The 23,597-nt window shown below is 45.2% G+C and overlaps 2 protein-coding genes across 2 annotated transcripts in view; one reads left to right on the top strand and one right to left on the bottom strand.

Moving 5' to 3' along the window:
* Positions 1 to 570, top strand: part of MTIF3 (mitochondrial translational initiation factor 3) — a 17,182-nt gene extending 16,612 nt beyond the window's left edge. Inside the window, exon 4 of the transcript XR_010319111.1 lies at positions 36 to 570. The gene's annotated coding sequence lies outside the window, so the exon portion shown is untranslated. The remainder of the gene's footprint in view (positions 1 to 35) is intronic.
* Positions 1 to 12,662, bottom strand: part of GTF3A (general transcription factor IIIA) — a 17,025-nt gene extending 4,363 nt beyond the window's left edge. The window contains exons 1-5 of the mRNA XM_064275194.1: positions 12,093 to 12,662; positions 9,327 to 9,427; positions 2,231 to 2,327; positions 1,357 to 1,445; positions 72 to 145 (exon numbers count right to left, since the gene is read on the bottom strand). Of these exons, the coding sequence (XP_064131264.1) occupies positions 72 to 145; positions 1,357 to 1,445; positions 2,231 to 2,327; positions 9,327 to 9,427; positions 12,093 to 12,662 (931 nt within the window). The remainder of the gene's footprint in view (positions 1 to 71; positions 146 to 1,356; positions 1,446 to 2,230; positions 2,328 to 9,326; positions 9,428 to 12,092) is intronic.
* Between the last annotated feature and the right edge of the window lie 10,935 nt (positions 12,663 to 23,597).

A 23,597-nucleotide genomic window follows, 5' to 3' on the forward strand; every position in this document is an offset into this window, starting at 1 on the left:
ACCATAATCAAAGAATTAAATATCCTCCACTGCAGGTGTTTTACTCAAAATGAGCATCACAAAAGACATACCCTCATGGACCTTCTCGTGTCGTTTCAACCTGCTGGGGGACGTGAAGTGTTTTCCGCATCCTTCGTGGTTACACCTGGGTGACAGACACACTAAGGATTAGCCAGGCCATTGTAACACAGAACTCCATTGAAGGTAAACGTTACTGTGTCCTGTTGTTCCCACCAGGGCCACCTCCTCATCCTACAACCAAACCAGTGATGGAAAAATCAGATTTAAAATTGAGAGCTAGAGACTGCTGACATGTTGTGTGGTTGGTTACCAATGTCACAGAACAGTATGTGTACTAATTGTTTAATGAGAAGCTAGTTTGATCTGTAAACCTTCATCTAAAATGCGGTAAAAAAGATAAATAGAAATAAAACTGAGACCTAATCATAGGCGAAATTCAGGTCACGTGACCAGCTTTGGGTCAAACCTATTTGAGAGAAAAAAATTCATGTGACTTCTATTTTTTCTTATGTGACCAAATTAAAATTTTCATCTTTCTAACTCTGAAAATATACTGGTTTCATGGCTACTGGGTCAAGAGGTTACCTAGCTTGGTTTAGGACACTCCTAAGCCATCCTGAACAGCTGGTGCTGTGTAGGTACCGAGGGATAAGGACACCCAGGAGCAGAGGCGTCAGCCTCCAATGCAGCAATAAACAGCCCGTGGACTCCTGTGCGAACGCCAGCGACAGCACCAGAGTCAGAGGCAGCCTGGCAAGCAAGGGCAGGCACTCCAACAGCAGCAACTCCAAGCCCAGGGACAACCCTGGGGGAGCCAAGTCGAAGGCTAGATCAGCCACACCTGCGCACAGGTCACCACCAGCCGGGGCTCTTCAAGCACAACACGTCCCAAGCGCCCAGCCAAGATCTCTCAACGCCCTCTGCAAGTCTACTGCAGTGTGTACCGTCATCCTCTCCTGTTGCTAGCTAAACCCTCTCAACTGCAGTGTGAGCTCAATTACTTTTGTTCTACAGAAAAACAGTGTCTTCATAAAAGTGCTTCATACAATTGAACAGGGTTCTATTTAAATACTAAGTCATTTCTTAGCCTTCTCTTCAAGCTTAACCACAATTCCGCTGAAATCACAAGTTCTGAAGTGCATTAAAAATACTTGTTTTAGAGAAACAAAAGCCAAATTAAACTTATAAAAGCTGTCCCAATATATAACTGAGCATGCCCTATGCAAGTAAACAGAAAGGTTTTAAGAAATTGTTTCAGACCACTTTTACACCCAACCTTTGCATTTCAATCTTATTCACACGTGAGATAGGTTTTCAACCATTTAAAACACCTACTTGAATAGTGGTTCATTGGCATGCTGGCACTGATGGACTTTAAGCTGTCGATGTTTCTTAAAGGTCTTCTCACAGCCCTCAAAATCACACTGTGTAGGAAATGTCTGTTAGTCTTGAGGAAAATCAAACAATCGACAGTACCTAACAGAATCCTATCAAGATAAAACTGTGGAGATTATATATACTCAGTACTTTCACTCATTTGAAAAAAAAAAAAACCCACTGCTGTTGAGTCGATTCCGACTCACTGTGACTCTATAGGACAGACTAGAACTGCCCTATAGGGTTTCCAAGGAGCAGTTGGTGGATCTGAACTGCCAACATTTTGGTTAGCAGCCAAGCTCTTAACCACTATGCCACCAGGGCCCCTTCACCCACTTAGTAACTATAAAATTCTACAGTATGTGAAGAAGCTTTATGAAATCATAAAATTTGAAAAAGCAAAAATGTTTTGGTTAGAATAGCCCACCAATAAAGCAAGTCAGTTGCCAATGAGTCAATAGGACTCATGGTGACCCCATGAGTATCAGAGTAGAACTATGCTCTGTCGGGTTTTCAATGGCTGATTTTTGGGAAGTAAACTGCCAGGCCTTCCTTCCAAGAGACCTCTGGGTGGACTCAAACACCCAATCTTTTGGTTAGCAAGCCAAGCATGTTAACTGCGTGCATCACCCAGGGGCTCCAGTCCACAATAACACACTTTGACTGGCACAAAGTTTGTTTTCAAAAGGAAACCACTGCTGTGATGGCTAATATCATTAGACTAAATTCAGATATTTGACAGACAAAATTTGGTTGATGGAAATTTTAGAAATACAGGCAAACGCATCAAACTCTTCAGAAAACTTAAGTATATAAAATCATTCATACTTACCACATATTGCCTTTGCTGATTTTCATGTCTGCGCTCAAAATGTTTCTTCAAGTTTGATTTTGTGTTGAATTTCTGATCACAGCCACTAGCTTCACAACTGTAAAAAAAGTTTAAAAACCAAAATCTGAACAAGGCAATTATCCTCCTACTTTATAAAAGCCAATTATTCCAAACTACAGGTGGTCCACGACTCACAATGAATTCGAGTTAGGACGAACCGCATTTACGACCATCCGTTTTTGGATTTTTTTTGTACGTCTTATTCTTAGTAATATGTACCACGTACTATGTTGCACAGTGTAATTTGCTGATGTCATCATTCTCAGATGTTCACTGGCAGATGTTCAATGTTATGATTTACTGATCAAAACACTTCAGTATAACAGACTATGGTCTGTGTTGATGTCAGAAGTTGTAATGGATAGAAAGTTGGGCAATGTTCAACTCTAACCACATTCGACAACTGAACTGCACACGCACCCAACAGCTGTTAGGACCATGACTTCACTGACACCAACAAATTAAGATCAGATTTATAAATATACTAATAATAAAAGGCAATAAGAATGAAAACTTTAAAAAAGAGGTATTCAACTTACGTCAGAACCAACTTACGACGGAGTCGTTGGAACAGAACTCCGTCATAAGTCAGGGACTACCTGTTAGCACAAAACAGTCTTTAACAAACTGTAATGCATTAAACCATACAGCATAAGCCTCTTAACTTTGATGTGACTGTCCTGTAATGAGATGTATTTCCATGTTAATCCAACTCACAAGGAGCCCTGGTGGCACACTGGTTAAGTGCTCAGCTGCTAACAGAAAGGTCAGCAGTTTGAGCCCACCAGACGTACCGTGGGAGAAAGATGTGGCAGTCTGTTCCCATAAAGATTATGGCCCTGGAAACCCTATGGGACAGTTCTATTCTGTCCTATAGAGTTGCTATGGGTTGGAATTTTCATGTCAGAAACCAAAAAATCAATCCCATCACCGTCAAGTTGGTTTTGACTCATAGCGTCTCTATAGTACAGGACAGAGCTGCCCCATAAGGTTTCCAAGGCTGTAATCTTTACAGAAGCAGACTGCCACATATTTCTCCCTCGGAAGGTGTGGTAGGTTTGAACCGCTGACCTTTTGGTTAGCAGCAGAGCGCTTAACTGCTGCGCTACCAGGGCTCCTCCCCTTGCAATCTGGGGTGGCTATGTGGCAAAGTTCTGAACAATATGAAAAGCAGATTGATCCCGTTCAAACTCCCACAAAATCCTTAAAAAGAGGGGGCAGTTTGTGTTAGTTTGGGTAGGTAGCGTATTTCTAGAAATGTATCCATTTTCTCTAGGCTTTCAAATTTCTCGGAGTATAGTTTTTCATACTCCTCTGTTATGATTCTTTGTATTTCAGTTGGGTCTGCTGTAATGTCCCCCATTTCATTTCTTATTTGGGTTATTTGCATCCTCTCCTGTTTTTCTTTTGTCAGTTTGGCCGATGGTTTGTCAATTTTGTTGATTCTTTCAAAGAACCTTCTGATTTTGTTGATTTCTATTGTTTTTCTATTCTCTATTCCATGTATTTCTGCTCTGATATTTGTATTTCCTTTCTTCTGGTGGCTGTGAGCTTCTTTTGCTGTTCACTTTCTATTTGAGTTGTATAGCTAATGTTTTGATTTTGTCCCTTCTTTTTTGATGTCTGCATTTATTGCTATAAATTGATCTCTGAGTAGTGCCTTTGCTGTGTCCCAAAGGTTTTGGTATGTATTTTCATTCTTGTTTGATTCTCGGAATTTTCTGGCTTCATCTCTGATTTCTTCTGTTACCCAGTGGTTTTTAAGCAGAGTGTTACTAGATTTCCATGTATTTAATTTTTTTCCCTTGCTTTCTTATTAATTTCTACTTTGATGGTGTTCTGATCAGAGAAGATAGTTTGTATTAACTCAATGTTCTGAATTTTGTTGAGGGCTGCTTTGTGGCCTAAGATGTGGTCTATTCTGGAGAATGTTCCATGTGCATTGGAAAAGAATGTATACTTTGCTGCTATTGGGTGGTATGTTCTATGTATGTCTATGAGGTCAAGTTGGTTGGTTGTGGCCTTTAGATCTTCTGTTATCTTTGCTGAGTTTCTTTCTAGATGTTCTGTCCTTTACCAAAAAAGTGGTGTGTTGAAGTCTCCTACTATTATTGTGGAACTGTCAATTTCTCTTTTCAGTGCTGTTAGAGTTTACGTATTTTGGAGCCCTGTCATTGAGTGCATAGATATTTATTATGGTTATATCTTCATGGCGATTGTCCCTTTAATCATTATATAGTGCCCTTCTTTGTCTTTTATGTTGGATTCTGTTTTAAAGCCTACTTTATCTGAGATTAGTACTGCCACTCCTGTTCTTTTTTGGTTGCTGTTTGCTTGCTACATTTTTTTTCTATCCTTTGATTTTTAATATATTTATGTTTTTGTTTCTAAGGTATGTCTCTGGTGGACAGCATATCGCTAAGTCCTGTTTCTTAATCCATTTTGTCGCTCTGTCCCTTTATGGGTGCATTTAAGCCATTGCATTCAATACGGTTATTGATAGGTGTGAGTTTATTGCTGTCATTTTGTAGTGCTTTTTTTGTGGTGCTGACGTTTTCCTTGTTCCTCTTACTCTTCTGTGCTGAATTCCCTTTGCTTGTGGGGTTTTTTCTAATTCGCTTTTGCAGATTTTGTGTTTACTGAGACTTTATGTTTTTCTTCTTTATTTTGATGAGTAGGTTTAACTTTCTTTGTGGCTACCTTGAAATTTACCCCTATCTTCCTAAGTTTTAAAGCTGCCTATTATTACCTGATAACGCCTTGACTTCTCCATTTGAAAGGCTGGTGGCTTGGAACCACTGACCTTTCAGATAGCAGCAGAGCGCTTAACCACTGCACCACCAGGGCTCCTTCCTTTGCAATTACGGGTGGCCATATGACAAAGTTCTGCCTAATCTGAAAAGTAGATTCATCTTGTTCGATTCCCACGGCATCCTTAAAAGGAAGGGGCATGCCTCTTTTGCCCCTTCCTCCTTCCTGCTGGCTGGAATGCTTCTGCAACAGCTGGAGCACAAACAAGCATCTTAGCCTATGATGTTGAAGCTCCATGTGAGAACAACAGAGAAACGAGTCAGAGGCACCTTGGTCCCTGAGGAATGGAAAGGGGCCCTAGACCACCTGCCTCTGCATTTCTGCACTTCACCTATATAAAAGGCTGTCTTGTTTGAGCCTCTCTCATGCTGGGGTTTCCCTCACTCTTGACTCGGATCCTGACGCAGGCATCTAACCCAGCACAAGCACAGGGCAGGAGGACAGGCCAAGAAAAGTCCTAATGGGAGCCAAACAGCAGAAGCAGGCGCAGTCAAGACTCTGGCGAAATGGATAACGGGGCGGGGGCGGGGGGTGGGGGGGATCTCCTATTTAGTTAAGCATAGACAGACCACCGTTTCATGTCTGAGGTCACATAAGACAAGCAGGAAAAGGCCAAATCACAAAGGTCATATGCACGACACACTAAGTCCCTGGACTTCACTGTGTAAGCAATGCTCAATGCCACTGCATGATTTTAAGAAAGGAAGCAACCTGGAGGATAAGGTGGAAGAGGGCCAGAGACAGACAACTTCTGTAACTCCAGTGAGGAACCAAGCTGAACTCACTGCATCAAGTCAATTCTGATTCATAGAGACCTTATAGGGTTTTCAAGGCTGTAGACCGTTACAGAAGCAGCCAGCCACATCTTTCTCCTGAGGAGTGGCTGGTGGGTTCAAACTGCTGACCTTCTGGTTAGCAGCCAACTGCTTTAACCACTGGTACCACCACGGTTCCTTCCAGTGCGGAAGGAGGGCCTGAAATAACAGAAGCAGCTGGAGTCCCTGGATGGTGCAAACAGTGAACGCCCTTGGCTGTTATTTGAAAGGTTCTACTCTGACACACGTTGGGTCGCCATGAGTCAGATTCAACCCTGTGACAACTGGTTTTAGCTGGAGTAGAGCAGGGATCTGAGGTTTAAGTGACAGAACTTGATCTGTTTGTTTTACGGGGGTGGGAAAGACCAGTGAGTTCAGGAGAATGGCCTTATCTTTAGTGTAGGCCACTGGTGGACGGTGAGGCTGCTCACCCAGACAGGAACAGAGGAGGAATAAGACCAAACAGAAGGATGAGCTCGGTTTGGGCCATGAGGAACTGTGGCCACGTGGAACCTAAGCAGCCACAGGGACAGTGAGTAACACTGCCAAGCAAGCAGCTGCGTGTGGGATCCAGAGCTAAAGAAGGATGTCTACGCCAGAGAGAGCTGGAAGACGTCTCCACGTAGTTGTCTCACTGCAGCAGCAATGACCCTGACCTTTGTTTAGTCCTGTGCATCTGTGTTATTGTTGTTGGGTGCTGTCAAGCTGATTCCGACTCATAGTGACCCCACGTGACACAGTAAAACTGCCCCATCGGGTTTTCTAGGCTGTAATCTTTATTGGGGCAGATCGCGAAGTCTTTCTCCCACAGAACTGCTGGGCGGGTTCAAAGCACCAACCTTTTGGTTAGCAGTCGAGCACTTAACCATTCCACCACTAGGGCTCCTGACCCAGGCCCAATTGTTTCAACAGCATACAATCACATAGTTCAGAAACCAGGAAGTCACACATGATTAAGCCAGAGTTGCAGAGGTCCCTCCCATCCCTGCCCCCTACCAACCAGTACTCCCCCACCATTCCCCGTACAAGTAACAACTGTTTTTAGTTCCTTCTGTAACTTTTGGGGTTCCTTTATGCAGATTTAAGCAAACAAGGACTCTTCTTTTTCCACCCCTCCCCCCCTTATACCAAACAGGTAGCCCACTCTGCATGCTCTCCCGCACCTGGGCTACTCATTTAACATACCCTGGGGTTTGTTCATAGTTCAGAGACCACCCACATTCGGTTTTCTAGTGTACAGTTATCCACATGTTGTTACACTCTGAAGTTATATAGGGATGACCATTTGAGCCGTTTCTGGTATTTTGCTACTATTAATGCTCCAAATAACCTTGCACATGACCTTTAATACAGGCACAGGAATATCTATAAACTCCCCAAAGTGAAACTTCAGCTCAAAGACAATACCCCAGCCCTATTTCCCAGGGCACTTTAGTTACCCTTTGCTGGTAACTAAATAAATTCTGCTTAAGCACTTGGCTGCTAACAGAAAGGCTGGTAGTTCTAAGCTGCCCAGTGGCTCCACGGAAGACAGACCTGGCGATGCGCTCCCATGAAGATTACAGCCTAGGACACCCTATAGGATAGTCCTACTCTGTCACGTGGGGTCACAATGAGTTGGAATAGGCTTGACGGCACCCAACATTTAGATGACACACTTTAACAGGGACTGGAATGATGACATCTGCTGTCCTCAGGACTTTGCTGCCATTCCCGCTGGCTTCGTGCAGCTCAGACAGGACCTGGACGATGAAGGTGGTGGCTCGCCACAGGTAAAACGATGCTGAAGGTTATTCTCTGTCAAATACTCACCTACCTCTGACTGTCTGTGTGGACCTTAGCCAGACCTGTGATACTGCACACTCATTATAATCTTAGAAGGAAAAGAAATCAGCTCAGGTCATTAGAAAACCTTATTGCTCTGTGGATAATCATATGGAACAAAATTGTGATATTAAATCCTAGCATCTGAAAGAACTGCTATACAGCTATTTCCTGATGTCCAGAGCTATATGTAGGAGACAATCTATTAAGTTTATTTTGTTTTCTCTAATGAAAATTGTTTTTGGAAATGGAATGTGGCTAACTGCCTCCTTTGCCATGAGACCAGAAGAACTGGATGGTGCCTGGCTACCATTACTGAACATTGTGATCAAAGATTCTTTAGAGAAATCCTAACCAAAATGGGGGAAAATATAGAACAGATTTCAAATTCTCATGGAATCCAGTCTTGCTGGAGTCACTGAGGCTGGATTAACACCCAAAACTATTGCTCTGAGAAAATCTTTAAACCGTATACCAAAAACATCCCCCAAAGTCTTCTTTAAACCGAATAGTTCGGCTTAATTGATAAAGAGTGTCTGCCTTGAGCATTGTGTTCTTTTAAGATCTATTTATATAGGTCAAACTGACAACAACTAGTTGAAAGATTAGGTAGGAAACTTAGGGGGCAGCGAGTTTATGTTAATGGTGGAAGAACAATAGGAAATGGAGGGTGAGAATGGTTATACAACTCAAAGAATGTAATCCATGTCACTGAATTGTACATGCAGAAACTGTTGAACTGGTGTTATGTTTTGCTGTATATATTCTTAACAACAACAACAAATAAGATAAATTAAAATCAAAACAAAAAAACCCTAAGTACTTCCACTGGAACATTCTGGGTAGTGGTTCTCAAGGTGTTGGAAGCCAGATCGACAGCATCGGTTATCACCTGGGTACTTGCTAGAAATGCCACTTCTCAGGCCTTACCCACACCAGTACTGAATGGGGAACTCTGGGTGTGAGGCCCAGCAACCTGTGGCTTAACAAGCCTCCTGGTGATTCTGGTGCACCCTAAATTTGAAATCCACTGCTTTAGCCACGTAGCTGAGTTAAAAGAAAAGCAGTATCTCCACCCTTTCAGAAATGCTCAGCAGCTTCTAGAAGAATAAAACGAAAGCTTGTATGTTATTGGGGGAAAGGCTTAATTCAAAAAATGCAAGCTGAACTCTTAAAAGCTCTCCTTCTTCATACTTGTATCTATTAGCCCAGCAGCTGATCAGTTCATAAACACCTGACAATGCCGAGCCAAGAATCTGCTGCCAGCCATTTTCCATCTTTTCTGAACTCTGCACTTCTGGAAGCTGTTTTGCCATTTAGGATATCTGGGGCTGGGGGAGGGTGGTTGGTGGTGAGAGGATGCTAACTCCAGAGACCTTCAGATGAACTCCTTCTTGATGTTATTATGTACAAATGACCCACAAGACTCCACACACATGCAGAAAAACTATTCTCATCTTACACTGGGAAAGAAAAATAAAGAAAGCTTTATGTTATTGATCTAGTAAGCTAACGTATCTTCTTCACCATACCTATATGCCAACACAACTCAATTCACCGGTCCCCAACACAGTTTCTCTACTTACACAAATGGCTTTTCTCCGGTGTGCGTCAGGGCGTGGCGGCTCAGATGGTAGTCCCTGATGAAGGCTTTGCTGCAGCCCTCATAGTCACAAACAAATGGTCTCTAGCAGGAAGAAGAGAAAATACACGTAAGCCCTGCCCTAGTGAGAGTGCAAACACTGGTCTTACTTAATAGCCTTAACTGTTTCATAGGCAAGTCATAAGGACCCCCGGTGGTGCAGTGGTTAAGCACTTGGCTGCTAACCAAAAGGTCAGTGGCTCAAACCCATCAGCTCCTCTGGTAGCTTTCAGCCTAGAAAAAAAACCCTATGAGGCAATTCTACTCTGTCATATAGGGTCGCTATGAGTCAGAAGGAAACCCTGGTAGTATAGTGGTTAAGAACTATGGCTGTTAACCAAAATGTCGGCAGTTCAAATCCACCAGGCACTCCCTGGAAACCCTACGGGGCAGTTCTACTCCGTCTCGTGGGGTTGCTATGAGTTGGAATTGACTCAATGGCAAGAGTTTTTTTGTTTTTTTTTTAATGAGTCAGAATCGGCTCCATGGCACACAACAAAAACAGGCAAAGCCGTGGACTACCATCGCCAGAGAGTGTTGTTGGTTACCTACTACACATGCCAAGGCAACATTTTTCTGCATAGAGTTTCACAATAACACAAATATCGTAACTTCTCACAGAGTCACTCTAGGCAAATCCTGCTCTAAATACGATTTGAAATAAGCAGGCAGCCTTCAGAGTAGTAGTGCAGCATGTTTACCTGTCCTAGCCTGGCACCGGGCTTCAACAGCCAACCCCCTCTTAGAGATCGCCTGTATGCACTTACGCTGCCCATCGCCACAATCTCCACCCACAGCACGATCTAACCTGTCCAAAGCCAAGGCCGGAAGAACCCACAGGTTGTCTCAGCCTGGACAAGCACTGGGCATGTGCTTAGAGAATGCCAGGCACAGCTACAGGAAAAGGACTCTCACCTGCAACTCAGTCAACTAACATAATATAGTTCATAAAGTTTATGTTCTATATCCTGGTGAGTAGTATCTGGGGTCTTAAAAGCTTGCAAGTAGCTATCTAAGATACAACTACTAGTCTCTACTCAACTGCAGCAAAAGAGAAAGAAGGAAACCAAAGACTCAAAGAAGAAACTAGTCTACAGGACAAAGAGTCTACACAAACCGCAGTCTCGGCTACCCTGAGACCAGAAGAACTAGATGGTGCCCACCTACCACTACCGACCATTCTGATCAGGGACACAAAAGATGGACGCTGACAGGATGGGAGAAAAATGTGAAAGAGAAGCTCAAATTCTTTAAAAAAGTCAAACTACTGGGCCAGTTGAGACTAGAGGAATCCCCAAGACTACTGCCCTGAGATGCTCTTTCAACCCTGAACCAAAACTAGCCCCTGGGATCATTTTTTAGCTAAATAATTGATTGGGCCACAAAATAAAGAATATCACCTCTGAGTACTGTGCTTCTTTAAAAAATCTACATGAAACCAAATGGTCAACAATTACTTTAAAACAAAGATGAGAATGTAAGGGGGCAGGGAAACTAGATTAATGGAAATGGAACAAGTAGATGGGAAATAAAGAGAATGTTCACACCTTGTGAGGAATGTAAGCAATGTCTCTGAACAACTTGTGTAGAAATTACTGAATGGGAACCCAAACTGCTTTGTAAACCTTCATTGAAAATACAGTAAAATACTATTTAAAACAAAGGTGTCATGCCTGATAGACCTCACAGGTGCCTCTGGCCAAGCAAAGCAAACAGCTCACAGTCCTAACTGCAACCACCTGGGACCCAGAAATTGGGAAGGGTGCTCCAATCTGAACCTACAGGGAAAACCAAAACACTTCCCCAGATAACCAGTTTTGCTTCTCTCACCACAGAAAGCATACTGACTGCAGATAAGGTAGTGACACTGAGACCACAGCAGTCCAGGAGGGAGATAGCGACGTCTGGAATGGCTGTACTAGTAGCCAATGCTCTGGAAAGGTGTGGTGGTGGAGGGACTGAAACCATGCACATATTTACAGATTACGGGCATGCTGGCTGGCCCAGATTCAAGATAAAAGAAAGGGAAAGGGCTGTTTATTAAGGCCCAAGCCCATGTGAAGGGTGTGTGGTCCTAAAATATGGGCTCTTGTCCACTTCCTCAGTTCTGCTTCAATGGTCAGGAGTCAAAACTGAACACATACGGAAAATGAATCCTGATGGCGCAGCCCTTAAGGGCTCAGTTGCTAACCAAAAGGTAAGCAGTTCGAATCCACCAGCTGCTCCTTGGAAACCACAGTCTCAGCTACCCTGAGTCCACAAAAACTAGACGATGCCCGGCTACCACTGCTGACCATTCTGATCAGGGACCCTAAAGATGAACCCTGATAGAATGGGCCAAAAAAAACTTTGTTTTTTAGTTCTACTCTGTCCTATACGGTCGCTGTGAGTCGGAATGGACTCAACTGCAAGGGGTCGAGTCCAAAAGTTGGCGGTTCAGTCCACCCAGCGGCACCTCAGAAGAAAAGCCCGGCAATCTACTTCCAAAAAATTAGCCACTGAAAACCCTGTGGAACAGTTCAAGAGTAGGAATCGACTGCACGTAACTGGTGGTTCGGGATCCACGCACAAAGCAGGGCTTGAAAGCCGCCTGCCACGCCACCAGCTCTCACTAGTCCCCGGAACTGGCCGCCACGCCCACGTGGCCTGCGCACTCCCAGGGTAGGGGTGGGCGCCCTGGCCGGCCGGCCGGCCTGCCGGGGCTCATTACCTCCCCCGTGTGCTTGCACAGGTGCGCGTCTAGCTTCCAGGCCTTGTTGTAATTGGCGCTGCAATCCGGGAAGGAGCAGATGAACCTCCTGGGGACCACGCGGGGCGGCGGGGCGAGCGCTGGGCTCTCGCCGGCCGCCGTGAACGCGTCTGCGATGGTCAGGGACGACACTACCTCGGCGACAGAGGCCGGCGGCTCCAGGGCGCCACGGCCTCCGCGCCCCGGCCAGGCGCGCAGCCACGTACAGTCAGAGGTGCCCGCGGCGAGCCCTGAGGCCAACCCACGCGCGGCGCGGCGCACTTCCGGGTCCGCGGCGGGCGGCGGCGATGACGGAGCGCGCGGGGAGCAGGTCCCGCCCCGCCCCGCCCGTCGCCTCGCGCTGCGCATGCTCGGGGAGGCCCCGCCCCGGCGCCCGCCCCATCTGAGTGAGTTCGGGGCACAGGGGCGCCACGAGGTCGGTGCTCGGCGTGGCGAGGAGAAGGCAGCGGGCAGGTTGGGGTTCCTCCTAAAAGGAGCGCTTCCTGGCACAGTGTAGATCCCGAGGCATTGCTTAATGTGACTGCTTCGCATTTCCTCTACCCTCTTCAAAGTAGTAACCTTGCGTTTAAACTGGTCTGTTCCTAGCACGGAAACCCTGGTGGCGTAATGGTTAAGCGTAACGGCCGCTAACCAAAGGGTCCGCAGTTCGAATCCTCCAGGTGCTCCTTGGAAACTCTGGGGGGTAGTTCTACCCTGTCATATAGGGTCGCTGTGAGTCGGAGTTGACTGGACGGCACTGGGTTTGGTTTGGTTTGGGTTCTTAGCACGTTTCTCAGTCTCTCAACTCTGTTGTTGGGTGCTTTTGAGTCGATTGCGACTCACAGCGACCGTGTAGAACAGAGTAGAGCTGCGCCGTTGGGTGTCTAAGGCTGTTACCTTTACTGAAGCAGACTGCCACATCTTTCTGCTGCGCTCCTGGTGGGCTCGAACCCTTTGGTTAGCTGCTGAGGGCTTCGCCACGGAGCCACCGGGGCTCCTTCTTGTCTACTTTAGGAATTCATTTTCTTCTATGCTTTCTACTTCCTCTTAGAACCCAAGACAAAACCAAAACCAAACCCGCTGGCGTGGAGTAGTGTCGACTCACCGGCTCCACGGAAGAAAAGACCAGGTGTCAGCTCTCAGTAAAAATTATAGCCTTGGAAACCCTGTGAGGCAGTTCTACTCTGTCATATAGGGCCACTATGAGTTGCAGCCGACTTGATGGCAACAGTTTTGGAATCTTTAAGGAAGGTCCCTGTGTGGCGAAAGGCCTGGTGATTTCCCATAAAGATCGCACCCAAGAAAACCCTGTGGCGTAGTTCTATTCTGTAATACATAGGGTTGTCATGAACTGGAACTGACTCGATGGCAATTTTTTTTTTTTTAATATCTTTAAGGAAGCAGATCTCCAGGCCCTTCCTCCATGGCACTGACAGATGAGTCTGAACCGCCAGCCTTTATGTTAGTAGTCAAAGACAAATCCAGCCACAGGGCAGTGGTTCCTAAATTTAGCTGCACTTTAGAATTACCTGGAAGTATTTAAAAAATTCCAAAGCCCGGGGGCGTACTCCAGAGCACTGAAATCTGCAATTGCTAGAGGTGGGGCCCAAGTATTTTTAGAAACTGCTCAGGTGATTCCAACAGGCAGAAAAGATTGCAAGCACTGCCCTAAGGCTTGGCTACTCAAAGTAGCACCAGCAACACCTGGGAGCTTGCTAGGACTCAGAATCTCAGGCCCACCTCAGACCCGCATGAAGCAGAGAGCTGGCTCTCCACGTATTTGATGCATATTCAAATCTGAGAAGCACTGTTAGTTAGAAGTGTGACTGAGTATGGGCAGCCTACTTTATCCCACCCTGCTTTATAGGGACCACATATTTAAAGGGTGAGGGCACCAGTGACAGAATGGGTTCTCTGATGTTCTACCAGGGAAGTATTTTTCACATTCCAAGTCATTCCAAATCATTAAACAAGCCCCTGCCTGAATATGATTAACAAGTCCCTGGTGGTGCAGTGGTGAAACGCTGAGCTGGTAGCCGAAAGGTCAGTGGTTGGAACCCACCAGCCGTTCCGTGGGAGAAATACGTGGAAGTCTGCTTCCATAAAGATAACAGCCTTGGAAACCCTATGGAACAGTTCTACTCTTTCCTGTAGGAAAAATGTGTTGGAATCGACTGGACAGCAATGTGTTTTTTTTTTTTTGGCAGAGGAGTGCAGTTTTGAAAACAAGCCAGAGCTAACTTCATGCTCACTCCTGAGACTCATCTGTAAGGTGGGAGCAGTGATAACATCAACTGTCTCATAGGGTGTCAGGAGGATGGTGAGAGGCTGTGCTCACCTGTTGCTCTCCTTCTTTGCCTTCCAGCCCCTCCCGGGGAAGAAGTCTGCACACATCGCTTCTCCAACTCTGGAAGTCCCTCCCTTGTGTTAGTTTTAGCTTCTCCTACCCATGTCCACTGGCCTCTAGGCCCCATACAGTGAGCCTGTGGTCCTCCTTCTGCCTCCGTGACATCTCCTGTCTCCTTGGCCAATTGTTTGCACTTTCAGAGCATGGTACCCACATTTTCTTGTTCCGCTCTATGCCCCTATGTTTCGTAGTGGGGAAAGCAGGGTTCTGAGCCTCAGTCACCTGACTTTGTATTCTAACTCTAAGTTTATTAACTGTAGGGCCTTGGCTAGGAGCCCGGGTGGTGCAGTGGTTAAGCGCTCAGCTGCTAACCGAGAGGTCGGCAGTTTGAACTCATCTAGTGGCTCTGCAGGAGAAAGACCTGGCGATCTGCTTCCATTAAGAGTCCCATTAAAAAAAACAAACCCGTTGACATCAAGTCGATTCGGACTCATAGTGACCCATAAAGATTACAACCTAGAAAATCCTACAGGACAATTCTACTGTATCACACAAGGTCGCTATGAGTCGGAATCGACTAGTCAACACACAACAACAACAACAAGGACCTTGGATAAGGTCCTTTGAGTCTCTTTTCACGCCTTTAAATGGGGGCTGATAGTACCCACCCTTTTGAGTTGATATTAGAATTAAATGAGATTAACAATGGTTCTTTTTATAATGTGCCACCCACAGTGCTAGACACGTGTCCACTAGCCTTCAGTTCTCTCAGCAACTCTCCTGTAAAGCAGCTAATCAGGATCCAGGCCATGCCACATGCTCAATGAATCAGGCTCCAGGCCGTGCCACATGCTCAATGAATCAGGCTCCAGGCCGTGCCACCTGCTCAATGAATCAGGCTCCAGGCCGTGCCACATACTCAATGAATCAGGCTCCAGGCTGTGCAGCAGATACACATGGATCCATGGCTCCAACTCTTTCCTCTCTGCAGTTTACTCCAGTCCCCATTGGGTTTCCCCAACATCCCACATTTCTAAATGCCAAATGGATGTTTTTTAACTTAAAGATCAAGCATTCACCTCAAACTCAACATTATTTGTACGTCAAACGCTGTCACTGTCCCAGTCCAACTACACCTCCTCCTTTCCTCTCTCCTTGTCAACGGTGACACAATCCTGTCTACCAGCCATGAAAACTTAAACAATTGTTCTCAACTCACTACATATTAGAATCACCCAGGAGCTTTTGACAATAAGGATGCCTGGGTCCCACCCAAGGAGTCCTGGTTTCACCGTGCTTAAGTACTCGGTTGCTAACTGAAAGGTTGGCAGTTCAAACCTGCCAGTGGCTTTGTGGAAGAAAAGACCTGGCGATCTTCTCCTGTAAAGATTACAGCCTAAGAAACCCTATCTCACATACGGTTGCTAGTATTTGCAATTGACTTGACGGCAACGGATGTGGTGTGGTTTTGGGTCTCACCCAAACCAGGTAAATCATTGTCTCTGAGTCCAGGTGGAGAACCACAGACAAAACCCCTTGCTCTTCCCTCTGCCCTGCCTAGGCCAGGCCAGCTTTGGCACCTGCCGTTCCCATTCCCCTCCCACCCTCTGCTCAGGGTTTCTGTGCCCTTCACCTAGATACTGAAACAGCCTCTCAACAGGCTTCCCTTTTGCTGTCTCCTGCCCATGGCTGCCAGTATCATCTCCTAAAACGGCTGAGACTTGGTAAGTTTAAGTTTGCAAGGCTAGTATTTGCAAAGCATTTTTATTCCTCTTAGCTAGGGCATTGTTAGCTGGCGTCAAGTTGGCCCCCAACTCATGGTGACCTCATGCACAACAGAACAAAACTTTACCTGGTCCTGTGATGCTCGTGATCAGTTGTGGATCAGACTATTGTGATCCAAGTGATTTTCACTGGCTGATTTTTGGAAGTAGATCACCAGGACTTCCTAGTTGGTCTTAGCCTGGAAGCTCTGCTGAAACCTGCTCAGCATCGTAGGAATATGTAAACCTCCACTGACAGATGGGTGGTGGCTGCACTCGAAGTGCACTGGCCAGGAGTCAAACCCAGGCCACCTGCATGAAAGGCAAGAATTCTACCATTGACTGCCACTGCCTCCACTCTTAGCTATAGTTCTTGCAGTTCAGGTAACAGCACTCAGATGGGAAATGGGGTCCCTGAGCTCAGGCCTCCTGCAGGACGCTCCTACCCTAGGCACAATTCCAGGCTCAGATCAAGTCCTGCTACCTCCAGATAAGCCTTACCTGACTACTGCAGACCCTGCCCGTTTTTTCCCTTTGATCTTTTGTAACCCTTTCTTTAAGGAGCTCTGGTGGTGCAATGGTTGTTTGGCTGCTAGTCCAAAGGTTTGAATTACCCAGCTGCTCCTTGGGAGAAAAGACCTGGCAATCTACCCCCTCAAATAGTATAGCCTAACCAAAAGCTAAGAAGTTTCCTAAACACAACCAAACACTTTGAGGGACAAAGTAGCAGGGACTTCGGTCTGGGGATCATGGTTTCAGGCAACATCTAGGGCAATTGGCTTAACAAAGTCTATGAAGAAACTGTTCTGCATCCTGCTTTGGTGAGTGGCGTCTGGGGTCTTAAAAGCTAGCAAGCAGCCATCTAAGATGCATCAATTGGTCCCAACCCACCTGGAGCAAAGGAGAATGAAGAACACCAAAGACACAAGGAAAATATTAGCACAAGACACAAAAGGGCCACATAAACCAGAGACTCCATCAGCCTGAGACCAGAAAAATGAGATGGTGCCCAGCTACCACCAATGACAGCCCTGAAAGGGAACACAACAGAGGTTCCCTGACAGAGCGGGAGAAAAGTATGGTGCAGAACTCAAATTCATGTAAAAAGACCAGACTTAATGGTCTAACTGAGACTGGAGGAACCCTTGAAGCCGTGGCCCCCCAGGTGCTCTTTTAACCCAAAACTAAAACCCTTCCCGAAGCCCACTCTTCAGACAAAGATTAGACTCAACTATAAAACATAAAATAATACTCATGAAGGGTGTGTTTCTTAGTTCAGGCAGATACACGAGACCAAATGGACGGCTTCTGTCCTGAGGCAGGATGAGAAGGCAGAAAGGGACAGGAGCTGGTTGGATGGACACGGGAAACCTGGGATGGAAAGGGGAAGTGTGCTGTCACATTATAGGGATTGCAACTAGTGTCACATAACAATATGCATATAAATTTTTGTATGTGAAATTAACTTGAGCTGTAAGCTTTCATCTAAAGCACCATTAAAAAAAAAAATTACAGCGTAAAAACCCTATGGGGCAGTTCTACTCTGCACATGGGGTCACTGTGAATTGGAATCGACTTGACGGCGCACAACCACAACAAGCCCTGAGTAGCGCAAACAGTTAATCACTCAACTGCTAGCCAAAAGGTTGGCCATTGAACTTACCCAGAGGCGCCTCAGAAGAGAGGCCTGGCAATATGCTTCCAGAAGGTCACAGTCTTGAAAATCCTATGGAGCAGTTCTACTCTGTCACATGGGGTTGCCATGAGTTGGAATCCACTCAACAGCAACAAACAATAACAACTTCCCGTAGCTCTGAGTAGACAGTCCTGGAATGTGTTGGGTCATTTTTAGCTACTCAGGCATATAGCTTCCTATTTCCCCAATCTTGATTTAATGTCTGTAAGGGCAGGGACTGGATCACATTATCTTTGAATCATCAGTAACAAAGTGACTTGCATACAGTCGGGGCTAACCTTATTATTTGTTAGCCAAATGACAATAACCACAAACCCATTGTGCGAAATTTAAAGGTTTTATGTAAATATCTTCATCGAGGAATCTTTAGTGTTCGAGGAACATAATCTCACTCAAACTAACCCAAGTAAAACGGATTTATTGTAAGGTTTCAAGGGAATCTCACTGAATCACTTGTAGAAAGACCTTATAGGAACAGAGACTTGTCCACAGGAGGGTCCATTTCTTACTCCGCAGGTAGTCTCCAGGTTACCAACATCCGATTTACAACCTGTGGTTACGAACCAACCTCCCATAAAGCCTATTACATTAAAAATTCAAAGTTGGTTTGAACCAAAAATGGTTCATAACAAAGGGTTGCTACTTTGCAACAGGCATCAAAACATTATTATTATTATTGCACTATTATGTTAAAGATGTTTGTATATGGAAGTATTTCTTTGATGTCTTTTATGCATAGAAATGTACTCTGTATACGAAGACAAACATTGGACTAACTGACTTTAGGTAGGGACTGTACCCAACTCTTCCGACTAAAGTACAAAATTGACTTAAGGACAGATTTAGGAACAGAACTAGTTCGTAATCTGGGAACTGCCTGTATTACTATTTGGATCGGCTATGCTCCTTAGCCTCACTCTTCCTTTGCTTTCCACGCATCTCTTGGTCTACTTCATTCATTTTTCTATGCATGCGTGCGTATGCCTGTGTGTGTCTTGCTATCTCTCTCTCTCTCTCTCGCTTCGGCTTCAGGTCCTCACAGTCTCAGGTCTCTGATCATCTCTGCCTGGCTCTCCACTCTTTTCTCTCCTTCTTCTAGAAGGCTCTGCATTTCTGCCCTTGTGATTGTGGCTTCCTGGCCTGGCTCCTTAACTCTCCATAGCTAATGACTCCTGAAAGAGAATCTTTGGTCCACCTGGGGTTCAAGCTTTTCCCTCAGGCCCAGCCAGCTTCAGTCTGGAGGGGATAAGACTGTGGGTCCCACAGATCAAGCCAAAACATTGACATATACAGAACTACAGCATTACTGGCCTCAGTTGTTCAGCCACCTTTTGCCGTGTGACTTTGATCCTCCCGTAAAGGAGGGTGAAGTGATGGCCTCACCATAGACTCTGAGCTCACCACGTCACTTGCTTTGGCCACTAGGACTGTTGGAAGGGAGGGTGTGCCGGTTTCAAGCCTTAGGCCTCAAGCAGGAGAGCCTGCGTGTTGCTCTGTTGTGCCACTCCCATTGCTTCGAGGAGGACATCTCTGAATCAGCCTGTCCCGGGAAGAGGAAGGAGACCGAGGGTGCCCAGCATAGGCTAGCCTTCCATCAGCTGACCCTCAGCCAATCCACAGATCCCTGACAATAAATGGTCTTAAGCCAATGAGGGTTTTTTTGTTTATTTTTCTCCAATTACTTTAAAAAATACATACATAGCAAATTGTTTGCCTTTAAGCCATTTTTAACTTGGTATGGTACGCAGTGATTTTTGTGGCAATAGCTAACTGACATGCCATCTTAACCCTCAGCCAATAAATGTGCTCAAGCATCTTTTTTTTTTTTATTAACTTTTATTGAGCTTCAAGTGAACGTTTACAAATCAAGTCAGACTGTCACATATAAGTTTATATACATCTTACTCCTTACTCCCACTTGCTCTCCCCCTAATGAGTCAGCCCTTCCAGTCTCTCCTTTTGTGACAATTTTGCCAGCTTCCAACTCTCTCTATCCTCCCATCCCCCCTCCAGACAGGAGATGCCAACACAGTCTCAAGTGACCACCTGATATAATTAGCTCGCTCTTCATCAGCATCTCTCACCTACCCACTGTCCAGTCCCTTTCATGTCTGATGAGTTGTCTTCGGGGATGGTTCCTGTCTTGTGCCAACAGAAGGTTTGGGGACCATGACCGCCGGGATTCCTCTAGTCTCAGTCAGACCATTAAGTATGGTCTTTTTATGAGAATTTGGGGTCTGTATCCCACTGATCTCCTGCTCCCTCAGGGGTCCTCTGCTATGCTCCCTGTCAGGGCAGTCATCGATTGTGGCCGGGCACCAGCTAGTTCTTCTGGTCTCAGGATGATGTAGGTCTCTGGTTCATGTGGCCCTTTCTGTCTCTTGGGCTCTTAGTTGTCGTGTGACCTTGGTGTTCTTCATTCTCCTTTGCTCCAGGTGGGTTGAGACCAATTGATGCATCTTAGATGGCCGCTTGTTAGCGTTTAAGACCCCAGACGCCACATTTCAAAGTGGGATCAAGCATCTTTTTAAAAAAGCCAACACAAAACTGCCTTTCCCATCCCTGTGATTCCCCTGTCTATCCATTGCGTGCTCTCCCACCTTCCCTTCACAGCCCCCATCACCTCCCATTCCCTTACTGAAAAGAATAGTCTGTGCTGTTTCTTCTTCTTCTCTGCCTAGTCATACTTTTATCATCAGCATCCAAAAAAAAAAAAGGGACAAAACCAAACCTGTTGCCCTCAAGTCCATTCTGATTTGTAGTGACCCTATTGGACAGAGTAGAACTGCCCTATAACTCAGCTGCTAAGCAAAATGTTGGCAGTTTGAATCCACCAGCCGCTCCTTGGAAAACTGATGGGGCAGTTCTACTCTGTCTTATAGGGTCGCTATCAATCGGAATACTCGATGGCTACGGGTTTGGTTGGGGTTTTCGGTTTAATCTTTATGGGAGCAAACTGCCACATCTTTCTCCTGTGAAGCTGCTAGTGGATTCAAACCACCGACTTTTGGTTAGCAGCTGAGCACTTAACCATTGTGCTACCAGGGCTCCTATGATCATCAACATTATTATTAAAGAAAAATTTAAACAAACTCAAAAATAGAGCAAATAGTACAATAAACCTCTATGGACCCATCGCCCAGCTTCATTAACCATCTTTTCTTTTTTTTTTTTGCATTCTTGTTTCATCTGACTGCCTCTATTCCCTACCTCCACTGCCTTTTTTTTTTTTTTTTTTGCTGGAATATTTTAAATCAGTCCAATATCATCGCATTTTACTGTACATACTTTGGTAAGTATTTCTAACAAAAAATGTGTGCATGTATGTGTGTGTGTGTACATCTCCAATTATCATACCCCAAAATGAACAATAGTTCCTGAAAATTATCTAATGCCCACAAACCCTCCAACCCAGCATATTCAAAACTGCTCTCCTCTTTCCCCGCCCCTCCTCCAGGGTCTTCCTGTCTTGGTTAGTGACACCACCATTCACTCAGCTGCCACAAACCTGACTGAACCCATGGCTTCTCCCTTTCCCTCACTCCCCATGTTTATTGAATGGTCCATTGCCGTTGCTTTTACCTCCCCATCTTTAATCACACCCAAGTGAGGCCCTGGTCTTTCTAGTTCCCATGGTGTGTTGTGAGTGGTCAGGGCTCAGATCAGTCTATTCTCCAGCCGTGTAGAGAGAATTCTGGTCAGGAGCTCTTCTCCCCCAAAACCTCAGCAGATCTCTCCAGCTCTCCCCAATTATCCCATTAAAAAACTTAGTCTTTCTAAGACCAACTGAGCCGCTCCGATTTTTCTTAGGAGTAGAGCATAAAAACCCGAACCCATTGCTGTGGAATCTATTCCAACTCGTGGGTACCCTATAGGACAGAGTAAAGCTGACCCATAGGGTTTCCAAGGCTGTAATCTTTACGGAAGCAGACTGTCGCATCTTTCTCCTGTGGAGCAGCTGATGGGTCCGAACCTCTGACATTTTGGTTAGCAGCCGAGAACTTTAACCACTACACCATCAGGGTTCCTTACGAGTAGAGCAAATACAAGACCAAATTAGCTTCCCCTCTCACCACATTCCACCCAACAAGTGCAGGAGAATTAACTTCAGAAAGAAGTTCCATAAAATGGAAAGCTAAAGTTCCCTCCAGGTCTAACATTCTGTGACTCTAGGACAGGAGAATCATAGAATGTTATCTTTATGTCATCTGCACAATGAGGAACTAGTGAGAGATGTTTTGAGCCAGAGCCTGGCAGGATAAATGTGATACTTCTGGTTCAAACATTCTATGATAAGAAAGAGGGAGATAGTGATACATTTTAGAGCTAAAGTCTGAGAGGACAACTATGGTGCTAAAGAAAAAGAGTGTGTATAGGAGAATTAGAAGGAAGAGCCCTGGAGTCAGGGAAGCCAGCTAAGAGACCACTAGAATCAGCAGAGTGGAAGGTCTGGACTCAAGATGGTGACCATGGACCAGAAAAAAGGGGGCATATGGGCAAAAAGGCATTTCAGTGAGGGTGCTTAGAAGTATGGATGGGCTTTGGAGTTTGGCAGACCTAACCTTTTTTCTTTTTAATAATTTATTTTATTTTTGTTATTGTTGTTGAAAATATATACAACAGAACATACATCAATTCAACAGTCTCTACATGTACAATTCAGTGACATTGATTACATTCTTCAAGTTGTGCAATCATCCTCACCCTCCTTTCCCAAATTATTCCTTCCCCGTTAACATAAACTCATTGCCCCTCAGCTTCCTATCTAATCTTTTCAGTTGCTGTTGTCAATTAGATCCCATATAGATAGTTCTTGGCAATGCTCAAGGCATACATTCTTTACTAGTTAAGCTAAAATGTTGTTTGGTTTTAAGAAAACTTCAGGGGATATTATTGGTTTAAGCTTTAAAGATTCTCTCAGGGCAACAGTGTCAGGGGTTCACCTCAGTGGCTCCAGAAAGTCCAGATTCCATGAGAATTTGAAGTTCTTTTCTCATTTTCCTCCTTTTGATCGAGATTGGAAGATCTGACTTTGAATTCTGGCTCTACCATTGACTATTTGACCTTACTCCAATTATTAATCTCTCTGAACTTCATGTTATCTGCACAATGGGGATAATTATATCTGAGCCACAGGTTGTTGTGAGAATGAAATGAAATTATTACTTCACGTGAGATGCTTAGCACAGGGCTTGGCCTGGAGTCAGTACTCAAAAAATAGTAGCCTTTATTTTTTCCCCACCTGCTACTGATTTATGCCTTCCATCCTTAAAGTAGACTTGTAGTTGACAGACTTCGAAGATGGCCTCTAGTGATCTCCACTTCCTGGTGTTCATGTGTTGCACAAGTACCCTGCCCTGTCAGTGTGGACTGGACCTAGGGACTTGCTTCTCACTGATAGAAGACAGCAAAGGTGATTGGATGTGATTAGGTTACAAAAGATTTTGACTTCCTCCTTGCTAGTAGAATCTCTTTTATTACCTTCCTGGCTCACACACTTTGATGAAGCAAGCTGCCATGTTGGAGAGGCCCATGTGGCAAGAGGCCCGTATGGCTGACAGCCAGCAAGGAACTGAGACTCTCAATGCAACAGTCCAGGAAGAAGTGCATTCTGCCAACAACCATGTGAGCATGGAAGCAGATCCTCCCAAATGAGACTCTTGAAGTGGGTGACACCTTGA

The sequence above is a fragment of the Loxodonta africana genome, chromosome 23 (assembly GCF_030014295.1).
Source record: "Loxodonta africana isolate mLoxAfr1 chromosome 23, mLoxAfr1.hap2, whole genome shotgun sequence".
Taxonomy (NCBI): Eukaryota; Metazoa; Chordata; class Mammalia; order Proboscidea; family Elephantidae; genus Loxodonta; species Loxodonta africana.